General features: G+C 36.4%; 2 protein-coding genes, 2 long non-coding RNA genes and 1 pseudogene across 10 annotated transcripts in view; 4 read left to right on the top strand and 1 right to left on the bottom strand.

Annotated features, from left to right (window-relative positions):
• LOC109062490 (collagen alpha-3(VI) chain-like) overlaps nucleotides 1-25,315 on the top strand; it is a 59,798-nt gene that overhangs the window by 15,893 nt on the left and 18,590 nt on the right. Inside the window, 3 exon segments of the mRNA XM_042763642.1 lie at nucleotides 22,433-23,038; nucleotides 23,904-24,515; nucleotides 24,687-25,286. Of these exon segments, the coding sequence (XP_042619576.1) occupies nucleotides 22,433-23,038; nucleotides 23,904-24,515; nucleotides 24,687-25,286 (1,818 nt within the window).
• On the bottom strand, nucleotides 3,817-5,717 carry LOC122146118. The gene is made up of 5 exons (XR_006160803.1): nucleotides 5,465-5,717; nucleotides 5,186-5,273; nucleotides 4,260-4,310; nucleotides 4,020-4,139; nucleotides 3,817-3,872 (listed from the first exon to the last, which is right to left on the bottom strand). It is a non-coding gene; the product is annotated as an uncharacterized LOC122146118 (long non-coding RNA).
• LOC109108908 lies at nucleotides 8,578-12,299 on the top strand. Of its 7 annotated transcripts, none has more exons than XR_006160807.1 (5): nucleotides 8,578-8,903; nucleotides 9,301-9,367; nucleotides 9,494-9,607; nucleotides 10,661-10,704; nucleotides 11,787-12,299. It is a non-coding gene; the product is annotated as an uncharacterized LOC109108908 (long non-coding RNA). The 7 variants fall into 7 exon arrangements; XR_006160810.1 differs by having other exon boundaries at nucleotides 10,661-10,719; XR_006160805.1 differs by lacking the exon at nucleotides 10,661-10,704.
• On the top strand, nucleotides 18,820-19,362 carry LOC122146117 (collagen alpha-3(VI) chain-like). Its single transcript, XM_042763646.1, has one exon. It carries the CDS (start codon nucleotides 18,820-18,822, stop codon nucleotides 19,360-19,362), a length of 543 nt encoding a protein of 180 aa, XP_042619580.1.
• LOC122146116 lies at nucleotides 19,434-20,120 on the top strand (annotated as a pseudogene).

Raw genomic sequence — 25,315 nt, 5'->3', positions numbered from 1 at the left:
GCATTAATAAACAGGGTATCTTACCAACGGCTACCAACAATGACACCTCAGGTCTCTGGTAAGAAAAAAAGGATTAATTTCTTAATGTATGTGTGCACACCAGCCACTGACAGGTCTCCCATGAATTATAGCACTTGATAGCATAAAGATCGCTTTAAATTAGTCTAAACACATGATTTACTCTTAAAGTACTTTGTTATAGTTAATAAAGTCATTTAATTTATTTATTACAGAATTTGTCAAAAGGGATGTTGCATTGCTTATTGATGGATCTGATGATTCTAAAATTGGTTTTGAGGGAATTCGCAATTTTATCCAGAGGTTAGTTGAGAGTCTAAATGTGGAGGAAGATCTTGATAGGGTGGCTGTTGTTCAGTACAGTCGAGATCCCACAGCTAATTTTTATCTCAACTCATATGCAACCAAAACAGAGGTACTTATTTCCATTCGTTCTATGAGGCACAAAAGTGGAAGGTCACTGAATACTGGAGCTGCTCTGCTGTTTATTAAAGAAAATATATTTACACAGTTCTTTGGGAGCAGACGTCATGAGGGAGTACCTCAGATTCTGTACATATTTAGTGGTGGTAGATCTGGTGATGATGTCAGAACCTTTCACAGAATTTAAGAGAAAACAACATAAAAGTCATTTCAATTAAGTAACTCACACACTTGAGTTACAGACAATGTCCACCACACCAGTGTATGCTTTCTCTGTTCCTGACTTCACCTCCATCAACAGCATTGTCCAAAGAGTTGCCTCTGTTTTGATAAGTGGTGATGAAATTCCTGAGTAATTTCCAACTCCTGGGGGTAAGAACTTTGATTACGGATGTCTTTGTTGAACATGCTGTTAAAGTATGTTAAATTAAGAAGAGACGTGAAGATGCAGACAGATTAGCCACTGTATGTACTGTGTATCTACAGATTGTTGTTTAAATACTTTTGTCTTTCCTTTATGGAAATATTCTTTCTTTAATTTATTGTAGGACAGACTTTGGATGCAGCAAGAAATATTGTGTATCTTATTGACGGATCGGATGATGCTACTGATAGATTCACAGCTATACGAGAATTTGTGGCCAGTTTGGCAGAGACATTTGATGTTGGTCAAGAAAAAGATCAAATTGCTGTTGTGCAGTTCAGTAATACTGCAGCTTTACTCTCAGTGCATAGTCATCCATTTCTGAGGTGGCTGATGCTGTACGCAACCTCAAACCAAAAGCCATGTTAGTCAAAATCTTGTGCTTGTGGCTGGTGGCAGATCAAGAGATTCTCCTCGTGGACCAGCTAACAAATTAAAGAGAATGGGAGTGATCATTTATGCCATTGGGTCAAGGTTGACAGATCCCATTGAAATGGAAGCCATTTCATCGCAGACAGATTATGCCATTCCTGTTTCTGATTTTCATGATTTAAAAAATGTACGTCAAAGCCTCTTGACAAAACTTATGGGTGGAAGACAAAAAGGAGAAGGAGTTGTTGGTGGTATTTTTTAAATATAATAAATTGTTTTTTTTTAAGAAATATACTGTATTATTTTACAGATATTTTCAGTTTTTTTAAACATTACGTGTAAATGTCATGAAAATACAGAAAAAAACTTTTATTAAAAACATTAACCATAAAATAAAAGTAATAATGTGTAAATTCATATAATGAGAAATTATAGGCTTTTTTACAGGATTATTCTTTTGTTTAATTGGCTTGAATGTTAAATTACATTAAATTCTATGTAAAAAGACAAGAAAATTCACATATTTAAAATTAAGACAACTATGTGTTTTTTTTTACTGTGAAACCTTAAATTTAAGGTAAATGCATTTAAAAAAAACAATCGTAAAAAAAACGGTAAAAAGTCTGGCAGCAAAGTTGCCAAACACTTACCGTCAAATTACAGTAAAAAACCTTAAGTTATTCTACGGAATAATTCTGTTTTTTAAATACAGATATTTACTGTAAACATTTTCTGTATTTTTACCGTTCCACTGCGAAAGAATGAAAAGAAAAATCTCATTTAAAAATGTCTGTAGAATGTTAAACAAATGAATAAATCTGCATATAAACTGGAGATTATTGTAGAAATGCCTTAAAATTATACAATTAATTAAAGTCTTCTGTTTTTACACAGTATTCTTTGGTAAATTCGTAACATTATAAATTACATCCACAAGAATTCCCTGTCAAAGTACCAGATTTTTAGATGTAAAAACACACAAAAATTACATAACATTACTTAAAATACCGTATTTTAAAAGCTTTAGGTTTTTATTTTATGGGATTATCAAATATATTAATATTATATTAAATTCCTGTTAAATTTAGTTTTTGAACTGTAGAAAAAATAAGATCACATTATAATAGCTTGCAAAGCCATATTTTTTTATAGTCATTACTTTATATAAACAATATTTGACAGTAATTACAAGCAACTATCCAATATATTTACATACTTTCCCCATTTATGTATGGGGTTTACTTTGAATAAACATACTTTTATAGTAATTAAAAGCAACTATACAATATATTTACAGACTTTTCTCTATTAATGTATGGGTTTATTTTAAATAAACTCACTTTTATAGTAATTAAACGCAACTATCCAATTTATATACATTCTTCTCCCATTAATGTATAGGGTTACTTTATATAAACATTGTTTTATAATACTTAAAAGCAACTATCCAATATATCTACATACTGTTTCCATAAATTCATGGAGTTCACTTTATATAAAAAAAAATGTTTATAGTAATTAAAAGCAATTATCCAATACATTTACATACCTTTCCCATTAATTTATGGAGTTCACTTATATAAACTTTGTTTTATAATACTAAAAGAAAGCAACTATCCAATATATCTACAAACTTTTCCCAATAATTCATAGTTCACTTTATATAAACTTTGTTTTAATTTAAAGCAGCTATCCGATATATCTACATACTTTTCCTATTACTGTATGGAGTTTACATTGTTTTATAGTAAATAAAAGAAACTATGTATCCAATATATCTATAGACTTCTGCCATTAATGTATGAGGTATATTTTCCAAAAGCATTTTTGATAGTAATTGAAATTAACGATCCAAGACATACATGTCAGACACTCTTCAATTTGGTCTCATATGTGCTGTGTTGGAATTGCTGTCAAACTATCTCTGAATGCAAATTCTAGAACTAAGTTTTGTATTAGCTTGTAATTTGCAGTTATTTCTAAATATATATATATATATATATATATATATATATATATATATATATATATATATATATATATATATATATATATATAAATAATATATAATGTAACACACTGAATTAAAATCAGAATTTAATTAAATCCTTTTCATTTTCACATTTCATTTTAAACAATGTCTAGAAAAATTACACTCCAAGTGTAAAGTGTTACACATGCTATTGCTGTTCAAATTTTACATTATGGGGTATTTAACACCTCTGCTGTTGTTTTAAGCGTAATTAATAATGTCCTCTTTTCAGTGCAAACAAAAAAAAATAATGTTAATTATGTTAAAAATAAAGTTAATGTAAAAGGATAGAAATAAAATCAGGAAAGTCTTCAGACAGATGTATACATTTCAACATTTATTGAACAAATGGGCAAAGTGGCAACTTTAAAGCATATACCAGATGTGTAGAGGTTAATTAGTCAGTCACATTCATTAAGTGTTGCACAGAAACAAAGTAATTAATAAAACACAAAATCATCAAATTTACCTAGACATGAACAAATATGACGTGTAGATTTGAGTTGTGTAGCATCCATGAATGATGTTCCTCACTGTCCCATCAGTGAGCGTGTGTATGGCTGTGTGGTCTCTTCTCTGCAATCAAGCTGTTCTTGTTAGTGCCTGCAGATAAAAGACAAAAGTAACACTCAAGGTCAGCTCTCCAACTGTTTTTTTTTTTTTTTAATATTAAATGTGTTTTTCATATACAACCCATTTGGCAATATTTTTAGGCAGACAATAGGTATTGACAGAAATGTCCAAATGTACCTTTTTGAAGATGTTTTTCAGCTTGACAGGATGACATTTTTCCAGATCCCTTGCAGCCTTGTAATGATGGTGGAATCAAATGAAGTAGGAGACCAATTGAAGCAATATAACTGTCCCATTCTAAATAACAGATATGACAAATTCAGCAAAAAACTGCATGAACACAGAATATAGATACAACATGAATATAGATATTCTTATTCTGAAATATAGCCTAAACTTAGACAATCTGTTTCATACTTCTTAACAGCTGATTCAGAGGTCAACTGGATCCTTGAAGGTCTTCTGAGGCTTTTAAAAAAAAAGAAAAGAAAAACAATTAATGACAACATCTCTCTCAGGAACCATTCTGCTAAGTTGATTGTGTCACACAGTGGCTCTGTTCACAACCTGACATTAGCAAGCATCTAGGGTGACACATATGGCCATATACTTTTATTACAGGATTCGTAAAATATTAAAAGTTCATCAGTTTACTCAGCCAAGACTTTTGTTATCTTTGAAACACAACTGAAGATTTACAGTTTCACCTAGCTTTAACTCACATTCATACGCAGCCCCGCACGTCACTTGTAGGAGAAAAACATACAATCCGTCCCGTCAGTTTATAAACCGAGACTTTTTGTTAAACCGAGGGAACGGTTTAAGAATTCGTGAGTACGGTTTACAAACTGACGGGACGGATTGTATGTTTTTCTCCTACAAGTGACGTGCGGGGCTGCGTACTTTCACGATACTTGCATAAACGAAACGTTACTTGTCATAAGAAACACTTCACGGAAGCGCGTTTGTGTTTTGACGCAGATATGACGACACGATAGACATGATATTCAGCTCTGAGAACAAGCAATGCAAGACAGTAGCGAATAGAAGTTTTTAAACGTGCTCTAATTTCAGACTTTTGCATTAGATAACGTCAATCAAATTTTTGGTAAATGTTCCTCGTTATAGCAGCTCTGTCTGCAGAAAGACTGCACATCTGCAGCGGCGAGACGGACACTTCTACACGGTGTTGTGCGTCACAAAAAAGATGTTAGCGCGTAATGTTTAACACTCACACTATTACCGTTTCAAAGCATGGAAACATCGAAATGCCGCACTCAATGCTTTCAAAAACAAATGCATTTACCATTTGATGAATTCTCTCATTTTAGTAGTAAACCTACCGAATATAACGTTAGCAGCTTCAGTCTTCAGCGCCAGATTCGCAGTAACCCCAGGCCGAGGAGGGAACAGAGGCGAGAGGACGACCAACTAAAAATAAAAGAAGCGTAAAGCATTCGTTATAACATAAATTAACGAACGAACTTAACACTGAACCTGACAAAACACTCGCGGTTAGTAATTTCTAAATGTGTTCACCACCAAATCATATTTCGAGTTAAATTATCAACAAAAATGTTTTTCCAGTGTACTTTTATCAAGAGAAAAGCAGTCCAGCTTACCGTCTCGGTCGCTCGAAGAAAAGATGGCGTTGTCGCTTCGGGAGGCAGCAGTCACTGAAGGGCGGAGTCCAGACAATTCGGCGGGTCTTTTATTTCGCACTTTTAGTGTAAAAGTGAAATTACACCATATAACAACACTGAACACGAGTACTGTTTAACACTGTGGATTGTTAATTCAAATCTTTGGGAATTAATAACTTTTAACACTGCAAATATTACACTGCTGATTTTACTGCCCTGTTACGTGCTATGACTTAGTATTGCAAATTGATATTGAAAGAAAGACGAATGTATGCAATTGCCAATCCTGTTTGACACAAACACCTGGGACTGGACCTTAACCTTTAAAGGAAAAAAATTTATAAGCGAACCGAATGTAATGCAATTATTAACATTTTACATAGCCATATTAACAAATTAATACACTGACATATTGGCTGGCTTCCTGTTTTCACAAATCATCCTGTTGCTGTATCTGGATCTCTCTATATTGTACCTTATAAAAACCTTGTTACCTTAGACTTAGACTTAGAAAACTTTAATGTCCTCAGAGAGGCATAAATTGCCTGTCATCATTATAAACAGAGCTACTGTTAAGAGTAAGTGCGATTAGGTGCGTAAAACGTAAAGCTTATTGCTAGCTTATGAAAAAATAGCATAACAGCATTTGCTAACCTAACGAAGTTTTTTTTTTTTTGCCCAAAGATTATTTTTTTTTTTTTTATAGATTTATTTTTTTTTTTTTTTTCACCTAAAAATTGGTGCAGAGAAAACATTGATTTGATGTATCTGTTTTAGTCCAATAGTGCATGGTGCACATGCCCAAGTCTGTGATAAACTCATCAGTGAGTGTTTGTTGTTGTTGCCCAAGTCTGTGTATGATCATCATGTTTTTGGTCAGAGGAATGATTTGGCAAAAGTACAATGCAGCCAGTTCACATCATGCATAGGCCCACTCCCCTAACATAGCCTAAATACAGAATGACAATTCCAGTACACAGAGGGCATTTAGAACAGAGACAGCCAGAGAGAGCAGACAGCCTGAATGGAGTAAAACAAGCTTGCACTACCCTGACATGTTAGAAGTCTTTGACTTCAGTCATTAATGGCCATCTTGCGATCTTCATCCCACTTTTCACGGAGTCCATGGGCCCATGAGCCCCAAAGTCTATTACAGATGCTGGCCTGGGGCTCTTTTTCCCAGTACCTACTTTGCTGGTGTCTGTATTGTCTTATCAACTCTGGCTTCTGATGTAAGTTACATGGCATGCAGACAGGAATGAAATTAGCACCTCACACCTATCAAATACAGGGTAAATTTAAAACTTCCAAGTCCCCTGCCACCAATGCAGAAATATACAATTAAGAAATATTATTTTTCAGAAGCAAAGATAAACTTTGCTGGCCACTTCAGCTTAAGATTCAACAAGTGCAGATACAAGAGTGATAGATAAAAAATATATATGTAAAATAAAAATAAAAAAACAGCTATGTAGGCCACCTTTCATGCAGATATGCTGTAAATAAAAATTGAACAATAATTACTGTGTGTTATACTACAGACACAGATCTAAAATATTGCCTTGAAAGATGGATGAATACAGCAGGAGGTATTGTTGCAGTGTAACTAAATATACAGTTATTGTACAGGAAATAATTGCACAGCTTAAGTTTAATATAAATTCTTAAATCAAGAATAGTCAGTGATTGTTTATGCATCATATATCCAGTGTTTCTACTGTCAGGCGCTTACTCAGTTTTTACAATTCTGAAGTGTTCTGTAAAAATTTCATAAGTGGCAGAGAAAAAATTGAGTGGCAACATTTTCAGCCCCCACCCGTGGACTGTTTCAGCTGCTGCTGTCTGGCAAGTGGTGCTGCAGCCTCAAATCTCTGATCATCATGCTTTGGGACAGTTTTTCCGCAAGACAACCAGGCTCAAGAATGCTGGACACTAATATATTTATTCTTGTATTAATGTTGTTTTGTGTTGTGTGTTTGCTGGGGTGTGCTGATATGTCCTCTTTTGGCTTGGCTTTTAAGGACATTGTCCTTTTTGTCTGTTTGAAATGCTGCCCTGACAGTGTTTTTTTCTGTTATCCTATTGACCATAGACTATATTGACACATGTCCACTTTAAAAACGTTGAAGCATTAAGACACAAAATCAGTCTATATTCAAAAAAATTCAAGGCCCTCACTGCAGTGAAATCATTAGGCCTCGGTTGATGGGAACAAACAGCCACACTATGAATAAAGCTTTACAATGGGGCGCTATATATTTTTAATTTACAATAGGTGAGCAATGTGTGATAGACTAGGAATTTATTCTGGGGCTCAACAGTTCAACTAAGGCTCTTGTAGCATAAACTTGAGCTTTGGTAAACTGGGGGTGAAGGAATTGTAGACATTAAAATGGTTGAAACATTACACAACCGTGTAAACAAACATCGAAATTGTTTTTCTAGTCTCTGTGCTTTAGATATCACTAAAGGTAATTTAATATATTTACCCAACCGGCACATGACCTACCTTCAACGTTGAAATATGATTGAAATAATTTCAGTTGTTGTTTCAACGTTGAAACAATGTTGAAATAACATTTAATGCTACATCATGGTTGAAAAAGGTTAACAAAAACACTTCTAAATCAACGTTGAATTTTTTACAAGATCTGTACGTTGAAATAACATAATGTTTTCAACAACATACAACATAAATATAGATAGGTTATGTTGTTGTTGAAAACATTATGTTGACGTACAGATCTTGTAAAAAATTCAACGTTGATTTAGAAGTGTTTCTGCCTTTTAACGTATTATTATGATAATTAATTAGCATTTAATGATTTTTTGATCATAACAGCTCTTCAATGTATATTTTAAAATATAATTATTATCATTATTAACAATAATAGTTTAACCCTCAAGAGAGCAGTGCAGCAGAAACCTTTTGCCTTATGTGATTTTTGTGTGAATTTACAATTTTGTCCGCTTGCCTAACAGTTTACATTGCATTATTACATTTGTATTCATACACTGTCATGGTCATTTGACCAATTAATTAAATAATAATACAGACTGCAAATAAAACTTAATACACAGCTGTCTGTTAACTCGCGCAAACTATTGCTATTGTTATTGGTTGTTTCGCCGTTTTACTTTGAGCATGATTGGTTAATCTGTCTGTTTTACAGGAAACTGTCCAATGAGAATGTGCGCGGCTCTGCGCGCCTATTTTAAATTTGAAAATATGTCCGTTACTCTCGGTCGGAGCAGCTGCTTTGCGTTGATTACTCGGTCAGACCTGGATTATTTTATATCTGCCTGTTGAATTCTTACATTTTGAGCGAATTTTAGTTGATATGACAATGAAGATCAAAAGCTGGAATGTGAACAGAGGAAGGGGTCGTACGTGGTCTGTAAATACTGGCGATATCAGGTAAGAAAACATTTTTCAGTCCTTAACAGTCTAACATTAACGTTTAGGGACACGGGTAATTTGGTAAGAATCTTAACGTTTACTGCAGCCTCGTAAGATAAATAAGTTATCTGTGTGTGTTTTTGTACTGCTTCACTATTAGCGTAGCGTTATTAGCACGTATTTCATGTGTTAGTACCATCTGACATTGCTGTGTTTTGTTGTTGGTAAGTTAACGTTATGTGTTTATGTTGTCAGCTAACGTTAGTTTAAAACTCAAACGCATGAGACGTAAAAAAAGCGTGGGAATGTGCAAAGTGATAAAACCGTAATTTATTCTTTAGAAGTATGTTTACATAACCTCTTCAAACACTGATAACGATACTGAAAAGATATTTGTTTATACTTTTTTTTTTAGATCAAGCTTTGTAATAAGATTTTTATCGGGGGAGAACACCCAACAGAAAGACCCATGATTCACCAACGTAAGTCAATTTTACCCACGTACTGTTCGAAAACCTACACTAGCGTAGTATTAAGTATGATTTTCATAATGTTACTGATAGAAAATCTGAGTAACTTTCTGTCCTTTTGTCTTTCTTCTGCTGAAGTGGCGCACTGAAAGGGGAGATTCATGTCACCTTCATCAGTCCTTTCTTTAATCACTGGACACCATTAAGGGAAAGACCCTCAGACGTGTCATAATAGGATAAATGCGGCTGCAGGTAAAATTATTTGATGGGGTTAGGGTTATTTGATTTTGGTGTACCAATTGGCTTTTTTTTTGTGTGCTTCCCTTGCTATGATACACATTTCTGATGGGATTGCCATGCTTTAAGTGTATGTTTACATTTTTAATCATGTAATAACTAACAGTCTCAAAGATGACATTACTCAGTTCATGTTGTGTGAATGTAATAATGGCAAACGTTTTTACAATTTAAATCAATTTCATATAAATAATATATATATTTATATGTTTCCTCACAATGTCAAAAGTGCTTGTTAAGTGCGGCAGCTTTTTTTTAAAATACATTTTACAATTTTAATATGTAAGTTAACATTATGTCGAGTCAGCAGGGCTAACGTTAAAACTCGCCGTTTGTAACGTTATGTTATGTATTAACCTTATAAAAGTCTGTCTAGCTTTAGCAAATGTAACATCATGCCGGTCCTAATAAAGTTAAAACGTTATTAACGTTAGCCCTGAATGTGAAACATGCATCAGCCATCATAACATTAACGTTAAATACCTGTGGTTGACTAACATTAATTTAATAACGTTAGCTGTTAACTTAACGTTACATCTTACAAGTTACTGTTGCCTCTTGCAAACAAGTAACAGTTAAGTTAACGTTAAATAAAAGGCTATTGCAGGTTGGAACCTTGTTTTATACAGTCTATGGTTTAACTTAGTTAACGTAATGTTAAGTTAGGACCTGACAAAGACTTGTCTCAGTGGCAGTTTGTTTTTAACTTAACGTTAGCAGTGGCACATTCAGTCAGTTAACATTAACGTTAGTTTGATACGAATACTATTAATCTAGGAAACTTTATAACGCTACGTTGCTCCTACCATTAAAGTAACGTTAAATTACTGGTAACGTAAATACTTTACCTGTAACCTGCGCGTAACGTAACGTTACCTCCTAGTTATACACATGCCTGGATTTTAACTTTCTCAGCTGACTAAGTTTGTTCTCCTTTATAGTGAACCAGACTCATCGTGAGTGAAAATAACGATTTAACATGAACTTTCATGTCCTCCTTATCCATAGTTTTTGACAGATTGGACTAGTTAACTTACTTCAACAACTTCTGGGTGAGTGTTTGACAAGTAAGTCGCTGAATTAGTTCTCGGCGGTTTTTTTTAAAAATATGCCGGTTTTTCCGGTTTATGACTTTTTTTTTTTTTTTTTTTTCATGCATAGTCAGGTGTTCAATGCATTTTCTACTGGTTGAGAGAGGAATTACTGCAGTAAATTGACCTAGAATGGTCTACTTTACTGTCATTATTGAATATTGTAGATAGGGCTGGACTAGAATATTCATTCAGTGGGTTGGTATTCGATTTGAAAATTTGACATTCGAATATTCTTTTTTTTTTTTTCTGCTGTATTTGTTTTCTCGAAACGGTTCTCTCATTCGTGCTTGAATATACAATATAGTTTACACTATTAAATCTGGCGAAATACAATACTCTTTTGGCCATTTTTAATAGGATGGACAGTCGAAGGAACCTAACCTCGTTATACTTAATACATTTATTTGCTTCTTCTTGGCCTATTAAAGTGTTCCTGGAGTAATCTCTGACTAGAGCGCAGAACAGCGGAGTTTGTATGGACAGAAGTGCATGCCATCAATACTTAAAGGGATAACTATTTTGATAATAGTAATTCCTCATGTAAAACATTTGTTGGTTCCAGCTTAATACATGTGAAGATTATTTTACCTTTTCTACTCTTTAATTTACTTTATAAACTCTGCAATAATAACAAACTGTTCCATTTGACAATGAATGAAAATTCGAAAATCATGACCCATCTCTAAATTCAATAATTGTACTGCGAGTCAGAATAATTAAACTCAGTCTCTTGCCAAAGGTTTGTGCCAAAATCACACTTGATTACAGTCAGTTTTTACAAGTGGTTTTAAGATTTTGTTGATCACATTTACACAGCAGCTTGAACCCTTTTAAGAAATTTTAACCCCTTAATGTTCCTGCATTAGAAGCAGTAATAGAGGCAAAGTTTGTTCATGCTCAATTTTCATTCAAGTTCCAAACTGCAATTATTGTTAAGCGGCAACCTAATGGCTCTTCTCTGCCGATGAAAACAAAACAATGTGGCCACTGTTGATGTGTAGGAATTTTTACAAGCATGATACATCTTATCTATTTTTCAGGACAAGGCCTGGTGAGAGTCACTACAGAGGATCATAGCCATTGTTGGAATTCTGAAAGGATGTGGGTGAATATCAATCTGCCAAATGAACATTCACATCTGTATATTAATACTGATTATATATGAACTTGTTTGTTTGTAACTGGAAAGAACTTAGCTTCTATTGTTTTTGACTGAAGGACTTGACCGTGTTTTAAGCCTATGTGCATTTTCTATTACCAGTACCTGCTCTGGCCGTGCTCCATTTTCCATTGCAGATCATACCCAGAGATAGTACCCCTCAATGCTGCTGGTCAGCATAGCAAGGCCACACACAACTGCCGCGATGTACTGTTCAATGCGACACACACACCTGCGACCCACATACAGCTGTCTCTTGATTTAAGTTAAAACGTTTCAGCATTACTCAGAATGTAAAGACAGATACTTAAAGGTGCTCTTAGCGATGCCGGGAGTCGTAACTTCTTGTTGACGTTCGAATTGTTGTCAAACAAAACAGAGGCTAGCTAGACCCTCCCTCGTTTTAGTATGTGCACTAAGCCCCCCAAACCCCAGCCCCAAATCTTTCTTGTCGGTTATTGGCTGTAACAGTTTGTTATGTTTCGTGGTGCGGGTGTGCCCAGTTTGTTTTTCTTGTTGTTTGTGGAGCCTGTGGTGTCTAGAGAGACCGTGTTTTTTTACAGTGTGTTCAGGGGACAGGCAGCTAGCGGATAGTGAGGAGATGTTTGCAGGATGTGACAAAAGATGTTTTGGCCTAAAAAACGTGTGACATCACTTAGAGCACCTTTAATTAATATAACATTTAATTTAACTAAAACAAATATCAAATACATGTCTAATACTTCATCAACGCGTCATACTCCTGGAAAAGACCCACATAAAGCGCACATTTTAAAATGATTAATATCCACATCACTGCTGTATTTTTCAGATGTCAGATCAAATTGAGGGGAACAAGCCTGCATCCCAATGTGCACACTATCCATCCTAAATAGTATATAAGAAAATACAGTATATATTTTTTGTACGATAGTTGATTTTATAGAAAATCTCTGCAGTGAATGTTTTTGTTTAAATAATTCCAAGGATATGAAGTAGATTATTATTTTAACGTTATTACATTGCATTTCTACGTAGGCCTATATTTGATGGCTTTTTTTTTATTCTGATGCGAGTGATGTACCGTTTTTACACACTTATCTCATTAAAAGGGGAAAAGTCTGTCCATCTTCATTTCTGAAAATGTGTAACATTTGAGACCCCAGCTCGGTCACATTTATATTTCATTAATGTTAATTAAATAACTTGAAGTTCAGAAAGGAGTTAGAACTACCACTTGAGGTGTAGGAAACACTGGGACATGCCATTATGTACAGTAATAGTACGATTTGATTTGACATTTGAACTTAAATTGAAGTGTTCAAGCCATTAAAGGGTTAGTTCACCCAAAAATGAAAATTCTGTCAGTAATTACTCACCCTCATGTTGTTCCAACCCCGTAAGACCTTCGTTCAACTTCGGAACACAAATTAAGATATTTTTGATTAAATCTGAGAGCTGGATCACTCCACCATAGACTTCTATAGACGTTATAACTTGCTGGCCCAGAAAATGTATTAAATACATCATTAATATAGTCCAAGTGACTACAGTGGCTCAATCTTAAGTTTATAAAGCGACAAGAATACTTTTTGTGCAAAAAAAAAAAAAAAAAAAAAAAGAACTTTATTCCACTATTAATTTCCTTCTCTCTGGGCCTCGAGTCTTTTCACGTAGTGTGATAGCGCAGCGCGTCTGTGTTGTAGAGTCTTTTCACGTAGTGTGAGTAGGCTCACTATTGGCCGACACTGGTCATGTGTGTGGTGCGGGTGACGTACAACACAGACGTGCTGCGCTATCGCACTACGTGAAAACATTCGAGGCCCAGAGAGAAGGGAATGAATAGTGGAATAAAGTCGTTATTTTTATTTTTTTTACTTTTTGTGCACAAAAAGTATTCTCGTCGCTTTATAAACTTAAGATTGAGCCACTGTAGTCACTTGGAAAATATTAAAGATGGCTTTAATACATTTTCTGGGCCAGCAAGTTATAACGTCTATAGAAGTCTATGGTGGAGTGATCCAGCTCTCAGATTTGATCAAAAATATCTTAATTTGTGTTCCGAAGATGAACGAAGGTCTTACGGGGTTGGAACAACATGAGGGTGAGTAATTACTGACAGAATTTTCATTTTTGGGTTAACTAACCCTTTAAACAAATTAAACAAACATCTTCCCACCATGTATTTTTTTCCTCTTCCACGGTCGGTGATGCAGGGAGTCTTGTGATCGATTGTCAAGCCAGCCAATCACAATTTAGCAGCCTCATCTCTGATTGGCTGGAATTATGGCATATTGTAACGCTGGGTTGTGTTGAGCAAGCGAGCTGTCTGCGCTTAGAGAGCACTCAGGGCTGGTATGAGAGGAGCAAGAAAGTAAAACTTTGCACATGCGAAGGAGAACATCTGCACACATCCAAATACTTATTTTAAAAGCAAAATTGATTTTTGTACGCTCGAAATATTTTATTATCTGAGAGACAGATATTTCTCCGCAAAACTCGGTTCACACACGTGCGAAATGCCCATTCGCATGCTCAAAATGTGATCTTGCGCACGCAGAATTGTGACCGAAATCTAACCCCATAAACTTTTTGGGCATTTATCCTTATTCTGTTGTGAACATGAGCTACTCTCTCCCAAAGCCACAAACTAGAGAAGACTCAAACTGTGATGTTATCACGTGTAAAATCTGGAGCCGCTTGTTAAAGGAGAACTCCGGTCAATTTTAACATTGAGCTAATTTTTTTTGTAAATTTGGAGTGCTGTCAGTACAGAGAACAACGACAAAAATTGGTGTTGCCTACACTGTGTTATCCTCTTTTTAAAATTTGCACCCTGTTGACTTAAATGGGGCAAGTTTTAAACCTGCTTTTAGCCTCTTAACATCCTTGATGTGTCATTACAAGTGCCCAGCCATGTGAGTGATTCCTTTCAGAGTAAACACGGTGAATCTGACTGCAGTAGATGTGAAAGATATGAATAAAAGTGATGTTAATTCAGCCAGCGCACATATTAGGGCTGGGCGATATATCTAACGATATGATCATGCGCATCTAGTCAGTAAATCTGGTTCCGTGATTACCGCTAAATCGCCATCACCTGCTTTCAAATGGAGCGGCATTTAATAGACAGAGCCGTAGTTCACTGACAAGGTACGCAATATCGCGTTGATTATCGAAGGCGATACATCTGGGATAATGAATGCGATATTGCGTAGCTTGTCAGTGATCTACGGCTCTGTCTATTAAATGCCGCTCCATTTGAAAGCAGGTGATGGCGATTTAGCGGTAATCACGGAACCAGATTTACTGACTAGATGCGCATGATCCATATTGTTGGATATATCGCCCAGCCCTAGCACATACCTGTATTTACTTCCTGTCGAAGTACACAGAAGTCGATTGTCGAGTTCACACGCGTGATCATAAGTAACTAAGCAACAGTGGAGAACTCGACAATTGACTACTGTGGACTTCGACCGAAAATAGGAAGTAAATACAGGTATGTGCGCTGGCTGAATTAACATCACTTTTATTCAAACTTTCACATTTACTGCAGTCAGATTCACTGTGTTCACTCTGAAAGGAATCACTCACATGACTTAACATTTTTCTTTCGAGGGGAAATATACATCTCAAATGGGGATCTGCAATGAAAGGATGGGACATTGCTGTAAAATGTCAGAAAAATGTATGTATTTAGTGAAAAAGTTGTTGATGCAAATGCTCTTAACATAGACCTTCCGGTTTTTGTACATTCAAAACACCATATACTAATAGGGAATGTGTGGACATAAACTGGAATGTTGCTTGTAATTGCTGTCAAATAATGTTTATATTAAGTAAATCCCATGCACTAATAAGAAAAGTCTGTAGATATATTGGAGTTGCTTGTTATTACTGTCAAATTATGTTCATATAAAGTTGTTAGTCCCATGCACTTATAAGGAAGGTCTGTATATATCGGAGTTGCTTGTTATTACTGTGAAACAGTGGTTATATAAAGTAAACCCCATGCCGTAATGGAAAAAGTATGTACATATATTGGACAGTTGCTTGTAATTGCTATCAAATATTGTTTACATAAAATAAACATGTGTATTTTTACATATATTGGAGAATTGCTTGTAATTACTGTCCATTAATGTTTATATAAAGTGAACCCATACATTGAGTAAATGTCATGTTGATATATTGGAAAGTTGATTTTAATTAGTATAAAGCAATGTTTATATAAAATATACCTCATGCATTGATGGTATAAAAGTATATAGATTTATTGGATAGTTGCCTTTAATCACTATAATATGTTGTTTAAAGTAAACCCTTGTACATTAATGGTAAAAGCATGTAAAGTTATTGGAGATGGTGTTTGTAATTACTGTCAAATATTGGTTATATAAGGTAAACCCCCATATATTAATGGTAAACGTATGTAGATATATAGATATATTGGGAAGTTGCTTATAATTACCATAATAAAAATGTTTTTATAAGGTAAAGCCCCATACATTAAAGGTACAAATATGTAGAAATATTGGAGGGTTGCTTGTAATTACTACAAATAATGTTTATATAAGGTAATCCCCTGTACGTAAATGGTTAAAGTGTGTAGAAATATTGGAGAGTTGCTTGTTATTACTGTCAAATAATATTTATATAAAGTAAACCTCCGTATTTAAATGGTAATAGTATTTATAAATATTGGAGAGTTACTTGTAATTACTGTCAAATAATGTTTATATAAAGTAAACTACCGTATTTAAATGGTAATAGTATTTAGAAATATTGGAGAGTTACTTGTAATTACTGTCAAATAATGTTTATATAAAGTAAACTACCGTATTTAAATGGTAATAGTATTTAGAAATATTGGAGAGTTACTTGTAATTACTGTCAAATAATGTTTATATAAAGTAAAAACTACCGTATTTAAATGGTAATAGTATTTAGAAATATTGGAGAGTTACTTGTAATTACTGTCAAATAATGTTTATATAAAGTAAACTACCGTATTTAAATGGTAATAGTATTTAGAAATATTGGAGAGTTACTTGTAATTACTGTCAAATAATGTTTATATAAAGTAAACTACCGTATTTAAATGGTAATAGTATTTAGAAATATTGGAGAGTTACTTGTTATTACTGTCAAATAATGTTTATATAAAGTAAACCCCCGTATTTAAATGGTAAAAATATGTAGAAATATTGGAGAGTTGCTTGTTATTACCGTCAAATAATGTTTATATAAAGCAATAGAAGTTAAAAATATGTTTCCGAAACTTAATATCACAAGATCTTGTTTTTTTTGTACAGGATAAAACCAATATTTAACAGGAATTTACTGTAAATAGATTGAATAATGACATAAAATTAAAGTTTAAATCGATCAATATACTGGTATTGGGCTTTAAATTAAGGTATCTGAAGGTAATTATACGACATTTTCTATGTGTTTTACATAGAAAAGTCTTTACTTTGACAAGGAGTTCTTGTAGAAGGATTGGATTATCTTAAAAATATATCAAATAATACTGTATTAATACAGAAGTCTTTGTTTTAATTATGTAATTTTAAGGTATTTCTGCAATATTTTTAAGTTTTTATACAGATTTATACATTCGTTTAACATTCAACCGAGATTTTTTTATGAGATTTTTTTTTTCTTTCTACAGCAGTTTGACTGTAAAAATACAGAAAATGTTTACGGTAAATATCCGTTTTCAAAAAACAAAATTTTTCTGTAAAATAATTTAAGGTTGTTTACTGAAGGAACAACAACATGTTTTATTTTTTTTATTTATTATTTTTACATTGCTATTGAAAATAGAATGTATCATGCTTCCCGATTTCTTCAATATTTTTTCATAGCTGAGAGTGATAGACGGAGAAGAGATGTTGTCTTCCTAATGGATGGATCAGAAGGAAATAAGAATGGGTTCCCAGCTATGAAAGAGTTTGTGCAAAGAATGGTGGAGAGATTGGACATTACTGAGAATAGAGATCGCGTTTCTGTGGTCCAGTACAGTAGAGACGCAGAGGTCCATTTCTATCTGAACACATACACGACAAAGGAAGACAGTCTCGACGGTGTCAGAGGTCTGCGGCGCAAAGGAGGCAGAACCCTCTACACGGGGGCAGCTATCCAATATGTCAGAGACAATGTCTTTACTGCCTCCTCTGGCAGCAGGGGGCTGGAGGGTGTGCCGCAGATACTGGTTTTGCTTAGCGGGGGAAGGTCATCTGACAGTGTCGATGCAGCAGCCTCCTCTCTGAAAGAGCTTGGCGTCTTGACCTTTGGAATAGGATCCAGGGGTTCAGATACACACCCAGAAAGGACGTAGTTTTTCTTCTGGATGGTTCAGATGGCACTAGGAATTCTTTCCCAGCAATGCGTGACTTTGTGCAACTATTGACTAAAAGTAGTGACTAAAAGTTGACTAAAATGCAATGACTTTTCGTCGACTAAAACTAGACTAAAACTATAAAATGTAAGACTATTAAGCATTTTCGTCTCAAGACTAAGACTAAATCAAAAATGCCTGCCAAAATTAACACTTGTTTGTTCGCTCTTTGGTATGTTTAAAGTAAGGTTTTTGTCTTTTGACCAATATACCCTTCAAATTTTGACCTTATTTCACGGCCTCGTATTAATTAAATGTAGGCAGTTTTATTCTGACCAAAATTAGGTATAATTATAGCAGACAGGACTAAAATTTGGCCATTGGATTTGTTGTAAAATGACTTAAAGGACAGGAGAGCTGTCTCCCGCTTGCAGTTGCCGACCAGAGCATACATACACCTACAGACAACATCAAATGCCGATTGCTCACGTGACTTTGTGTTCCATTTCATCACCCCGTAGCTGAGCGAAGGAGGGATGTAGTGTTCCTGCTGGATGGCTCAGATTCCACTAGGAGCTCTTTCCCTGCGATGCGCGGCTTTGTTGAAAGGATGCTGGAGAGACTGAATGTTTCTGAGAACAGAGACCGTGTGTCCGTGGTCCAGTACAGCAGAGATCCAGAGGCCCATTTCTATCTTAACACGTACTCACGTAAGGAGGACATGCTTGACACGGTCAGGGGTCTGAGGCACAAAGGAGGGAGACCCCTCAACACAGGGGCAGCTCTGCAGTATGTGAGGGACAATGTCTTCACTTCCTCCTCTGGAAGCAGACGTGTAGAAGGTGTGCCTCAGTTACTGATTCTGCTGAGTGGTGGAAGGTCATTTGATAATGTTGACACACCGGCCTCATCCCTGAAGGAGCTGGGAGTGCTTATCTCTGGGATAGGGTCAAGGAGCTCAGAAAGCAGGGAACTCCAGAGGATCTCGCATGAGCCTAGTTATGCACTCAAAGTGAGTGACTTTGCTGACCTTCCCAGTGTCCAACAGCAGCTTTTCAGCAACATTGACATGGCCTTTGTAGAGGGCACGTCTATCCCTACCACAATGAAATTATTTCTTCCTGAGTTGTAAAACATAATGGTAGGTGACATGATATCGAAAAAGACAGAAAGCAAGATTAATAACAAAGTACCAACTGTGTAATGCAATATGCTTCTTTTTTTCCTTACAATGTCCCCCATCTGACCCATGAATTTTATTTCTTAGCTGAGGGCCGTAGGCAGAGGAGAGATGTTGTCTTCCTGCTGGATGGATCGGATGGCACTAGGAATTGGTTCCCAGCAATGAAAAAGTTTGTGCAAAGAATGGTGGAGAGATTGGACATTACTGAGAATAGAGATCGCGTTTCTGTGGTCCAGTACAGCAGAGACGCAGGGGTCCATTTCTATCTGAAAACATACACGACAAAGTAAGACATTCTCGACGGCGTCACAGGTCTGCAGCACAAAGGAGGCAGAACCCTTTACATAGGGCCAGCTCTTCAGTACGTCAGAGACAATGTCTTTACTGCCTCCTCCGGCAGCAGGCAGCTGGAGGGTGTGCCGCAGATACTGGTTTTGCTTAGCAGGGGAAGGGCATCTGACAGTGGCGATGCAGCAGCCTCCTCTCTGAAAGAGCTTGGCGTCTTGACCTTTGGAATAGGATCCAGGGGTTCAGATAGCAGAGAATTGCAGAGAATTTCATACAACACTGATTATGCTTTGACTGTGTCCGACTTCAGTGAGCTTCCAAATGTCCAAGAGCAGCTTCTGGCCTCTGTCCAGGCTGTTGCAATTCCTGTCACTCCAACTTCACCAACTTTTACCGGTATGTGCATGGCAGAACTTTAAAGTAAGTTGTGTCTCGTCTTTCTACTTAATGCTCCCACTTTTTTTTTGTTTTGTGGAGCTGTGGGACCGTTAGCCAGAGCTTAGACTGTTAATGAGTTGGTAAACTGATATGACATTCTGAAGGTTAATGAATGTTATCGACATTCCGTGGCGTTAATGATGCTGCCCCACCCCCAGCTGATTACACCACACCCAGAAAGGACATGGTTTTTCTGCTGGATGGTTCAGATGGCACTAGGAATTATTTCCCAGAAATGCGTAATTTTGTGCAAAAAGTATTGGAGCAATTTAACATAGAGGCCAACAAAGACTGTGTGTCCGTGGTCCAGTACAGCAGAGGTCCAGAGGTCCATTTCTATCTGAACACGTACTCACGTAAAGAGGACATGCTTGACACAGTTAGGGGTCTGAGGCACAAAGGAGGGAGACCTCTCAACACAGGGGCAGCTCTGCAGTATGTGAGGGACAATGTCTTCACTTCCTCCTCTGGAAGCAGACATGTAGAAGGTGTGCCTCAGTTACTGATTCTGCTAAGTGGTGGAAGGTCAATTGATAATGTTGACACACCGGCCTCATCCCTGAAGGAGCTGGGAGTGCTTATCTTTGGGATAGGGTCAAGGAGCTCAGACAGCAGGGAACTCCAGAGGATCTCTCATGAGCCTAGTTATGCACTCTCAGTGAGTGACTTTGCTGACCTTCCCAGTGTCCAACAGCAGCTTTTCACTAACATTAACACTGTACATTTAGAGCGCACTCAACTCAGTACTTGTATAGAGCACGCCCACAGTACTTGTAGAGCGCACGCCCATCCCTTGTAAGTTTTATGCTGTCTGCTAAGGTAAGTATCTCCAGAAGTGTTTAATTTTTTTTTGCATAGTTTATGCTTTACCATGGTAAAACCTGAATTTTACCTAAAAGTTTGTGGCTTGTTTAAGGAGATACTGTTCTCTTTTGGTTCAACAAAATGAGCCAGACTCTATCTAGTCTATCACTAATGGATGGCCCAACATTGTATGGTCCATAATATCATAGAGACATTGGTATGGTTCTTTTACTTCAGTCACAAAGAACCATTATACAGCTTCCTTGCAGCACCTTGACAACCACCCTGTGAATGTATGACCTGAGTGAACATATGACAGTGTACTTCTTTTGGAACATCAAAAATCCTCATACCAGTGGCTGTTGTGTAGCACATTTTACATGTATTTCTTTATTCATTTCTTTTCTTCCTTTAATATGCACAGTGGTTTGTAGTTTGTGTAATTCTTTTCTTGCAATTACTGAAATTTTAGTGCTTTTTGAGACATCAGATTTTATATTAAAAGTGTGTACCTCAGTCTGTTTTTCAGATTTTTATTTATTTATTTATTTTAAAATTTTCATGTTTTGTTTCTTTATTTCTAGAATTTCTAATAGTTGTCTATAACGTATTTAAGATTCATTAAGGCAAATCAGGAGTGGGGGATGTGAATAAGCACCCCAATTTGCCTGCCTTCCCCCATTCGAAAAATAGATAAATAATTTATATATATATGAAAGTTAAAGTGACGTGACAAACAGCCAAGTATGGTGACCCATACTCAGAATTCATGCTCTGCATTTAACCCATCCAAAGTGCACACACACAGCAGTGAACACACACACACCGTGAACACACCCCCGGAGCAGTGGGCAGCCATTTATGCTGCGGCGCCCGGGGAGCAGTTGGGGTTTCGTTGCCTTGCTCAAGGAAACCTCAGTCATGGTATTGCTGGCCCGAGACTCGAACCCACAACCTTAGGGTCAGGAGTCGAACTCTCTAACCACTAGGCCACGACTTCCCCAAAAATATACATATATATATACATATATACATATATATACATATACATATACATATACATATACATACATACATACATATATATATATATATATATGAAAATGAAAATCTGAAAACATTTGAAGTGGCTGGCAAATTAATTTGTTAGAATTGCATTGCAAAATCTTTGTGCTACTATGGTTGCTTTCCAAGGCTACAATGTATCATGGTTGCAGTGTTTTCAAATTCAGTTGAAAATGACACCTTGCACATCTGGGAATTCCAGGTGGAAACAAAATACAGAATGATGATACAAAACTTTCTGATACAATTACCTTGTGGTGGAATCAAGTGTTCACCGATCAAGTATTCACCGATCAGGAACAAAGGATTGTACTGTTTGTAATTATATTCATATCTTCTTGTTGTTGGGTTTGTTTTACAGATTTGCCCTCATCCAGCCAGCAGCATTTTATATTAAATCAGATCTTTTTTATTTTTGTTTTAGCAGAGTCTAAAGGACCTAAGAAGGACATCATCTTTGTGATTGATGGCTCTGAAGGTGTTGGTAGAGAGTTCCCAATTATCCAGGAGTTTGTGCGTAGAGTTGTGGAGAACCTCAATGTCGGCGAGAACAAAATCCGAGTAGGTGTGGTGCAGTATGGAGATTCACCATATGCAGACATATACCTCAACTCACACAGGACCAAAGAAGGTGTCCTAAATGGCATTAAGGAACTCAGACAGCGAGGGGGGAGACAGCGTAACCTTGGACAGGCCATTGACTTTGTTAGTCGTGAAGTTCTGACTTCTGGACGTGGTGGAAGGAAACAGGAGGGAGTTCCACAATTTGTTGTTGTAGTTTCAGGAGGAAAAGCAACAGACAATATAAGACCATATGCAACAGCACTGAAACAGTCAGGAGTCGTCCCCCTTAGCATAGGAACAAGAGACGTGGACACTCAAGAATTGCAAGTGACATCCTATGTCCCCAGATTTGCCTACACAGTTGATGACTTGCCTGGACTATATACAATTCAGGACACACTCATCACCACTCTGACAGAGCTATCTAGTGAGGAGCTAGCCAAATTGCGCCCTGTGTACCCTACAGGTAACTGCAGTCATTTCATAATTGGGTTTCTGGTTGATGTGGTAATGCTGCTGAAAAGCCCAGCATAATTTCCATTCCCAACTTATTTTTTGATAATGCTGGTCCAGCTGGTGGTTAAACTTAGTTCTCTTTAACTTTTAAGTTTGTGAAATTGGTTATCCAGCATGGTCTGTAACTGCTGGTTGACCAAGGAAGTCTTGCTGTTGTTAACCTAATTAAGAAAGTTGCTAGAAACACTAGCATGCTATGCAGGGAATAGCATCTAAAATGCGCAATGTATATCACCAGCTATGTTGGTCTTTTCAACAGTGATAGCATAAAAATATGCCTGTGAAGGTTTGAAAGTGTTTATGACATGTTTTATTGTATTCCTTAAAGTCTGTCTATATTCACTCTTTTCATCATAAACAGTTATAATTTAGTAATACTTGACCATTCTCCACAGTCTCTAACCATATGAATAAAATGCTCAGTTTTGCTGCTGCCTTTTATTTAAGACTTCAACTTTCACTGTTATGACTGGCTAACATTTTTGCATAGTCTGTGAAAAAGTCTGTGTCCTTATTCTTGCTGCTCTTAGAAAGTGTTTATATCATCCTGTCAAGTGTAAAGTAACTCAGAGAAGCAAAACATCTTCAGTTGATAAAGTCCTTTTTAAAACTAATTAAATATATATGACATTCTGTAGAAACAATAATTAAAGAATTGAGAATTTGGTATAAAATTTGCACCAGTTTGTGAATCCTGTGGTCAGATTGTAAGGTACATTTGTGTATTAATTAATATCTATTTATTATTGTTATGGTTATTGTTATATTTATTTTTATATATTTTGTAATTTTCATCTCTTTATTTCAAAACATAGAGACTGTAATTCCAGTACCTCGCGGAGATAAAAGGGATGTTGTTTTCCTTATTGATGGCACAACAAGGATGCGCACTGAGTTCCCTGCCATAAGAGACATGGTTTATCGAGTGGTGGAGAAGTTAGATGTGGGTCTCGACAATGTGAGAGTCTCAGTTGTGCAGTACAGTGATGATCCCAAACTGGAGTTTCTTCTCAATGAGCACTCCACTAAAGAGGAAGTTCACCAGGCAATACGAAGAATGAGAAGCAAAGGTGGCAATCAGCTGAACACTGGCCAAGCCCTGGAATATGCTTCAAAGACCATCTTTCAAAGATCAGCTGGAAGCCGTGTAGAAGAGGGTGTGCCCCAGTTTCTCATCTTGGTAACTGGAGGAAAGTCAAATGATGATGTGTCTGGCCCTGCTAACCAGCTGAAGTCAAGCCGCGTTGCTCCCTTAGCAATTGGAGCTCATAATGCCGATGAAGAGGAGCTAAAATTAATTTCTCTTAGTCCAGAACTAACATACACCATTACAGACTTCCAGCAACTACCAAGAGTGGAGCAAAGGCTATTAACAAAAGTCAGTACAATGAACATTGATGAAATTTCAGCCCCCACTGTGCCTAAAGGTATGCCACATTTTCTGGTTGTGTTAAAAACATTATTTCAGGTTAATCCAAATTAGCAGAGCATTTGATGCCAAATTTAGTCATGTCATGTTTACTTTTATACACGCACATAGCTTTAATAGATCATGCAAAGATTTATTAGAAAATGTATTCATTTTTATTTCTTACCAGTCCCACTCAATCTTGGAAGAAAGGACATCATCTTCCTCATTGATGGCTCTGACAGTGTTGGACAAAGCGGTGTTGCTCACGTTCGTGACTTTATCTTGAAAGTAGTTGATCAGCTTGATGTACGACCTGACCAAGTTCGCGTGGCTCTGGTACAGTATGGTGAAAGACCTCAAACTGAATTCTCTTTGAACTCCCACGACAACAAGCAATCTGTCATCTCTGCCATTAAGAGACTGCGTCACATGGGTGGACGTGGTGCTGACCTAGCTGAGGCGATAAAGTATGTCATTCAAAATGAGCTCCAGGCAACTGCTGGAGTACGTCTTGCACAAGCTTCCCAGCATTTAGTTGTGCTAACTGGTGGAAGATCAACCTCTGATGTATCTATTTATGGCCCAATTCTCAAAGGCTCTCGAATCAATTGTATAGGAATTGGTGCAGAAAATGCAGACCCAAGACAGCTGGAACAAATTTCTACCACTTCTGATGACGTCCTGAAGGTGGCTACTTTCCCAAATCTTCCAAACATACAGAGCAAATTTATAGCCAGACTTAATGGAACGATTATAGAGGACCTTCCCACTGAATTTGAGGAGACAGGTACGTGGAGCTTTAATGTCATCGTTATG

This window comes from Cyprinus carpio, chromosome A9 (assembly GCF_018340385.1).
Source record: "Cyprinus carpio isolate SPL01 chromosome A9, ASM1834038v1, whole genome shotgun sequence".
NCBI classification, from domain to species: Eukaryota; Metazoa; Chordata; class Actinopteri; order Cypriniformes; family Cyprinidae; genus Cyprinus; species Cyprinus carpio.
This window is presented reverse-complemented; position numbering and strand designations above follow the sequence as displayed.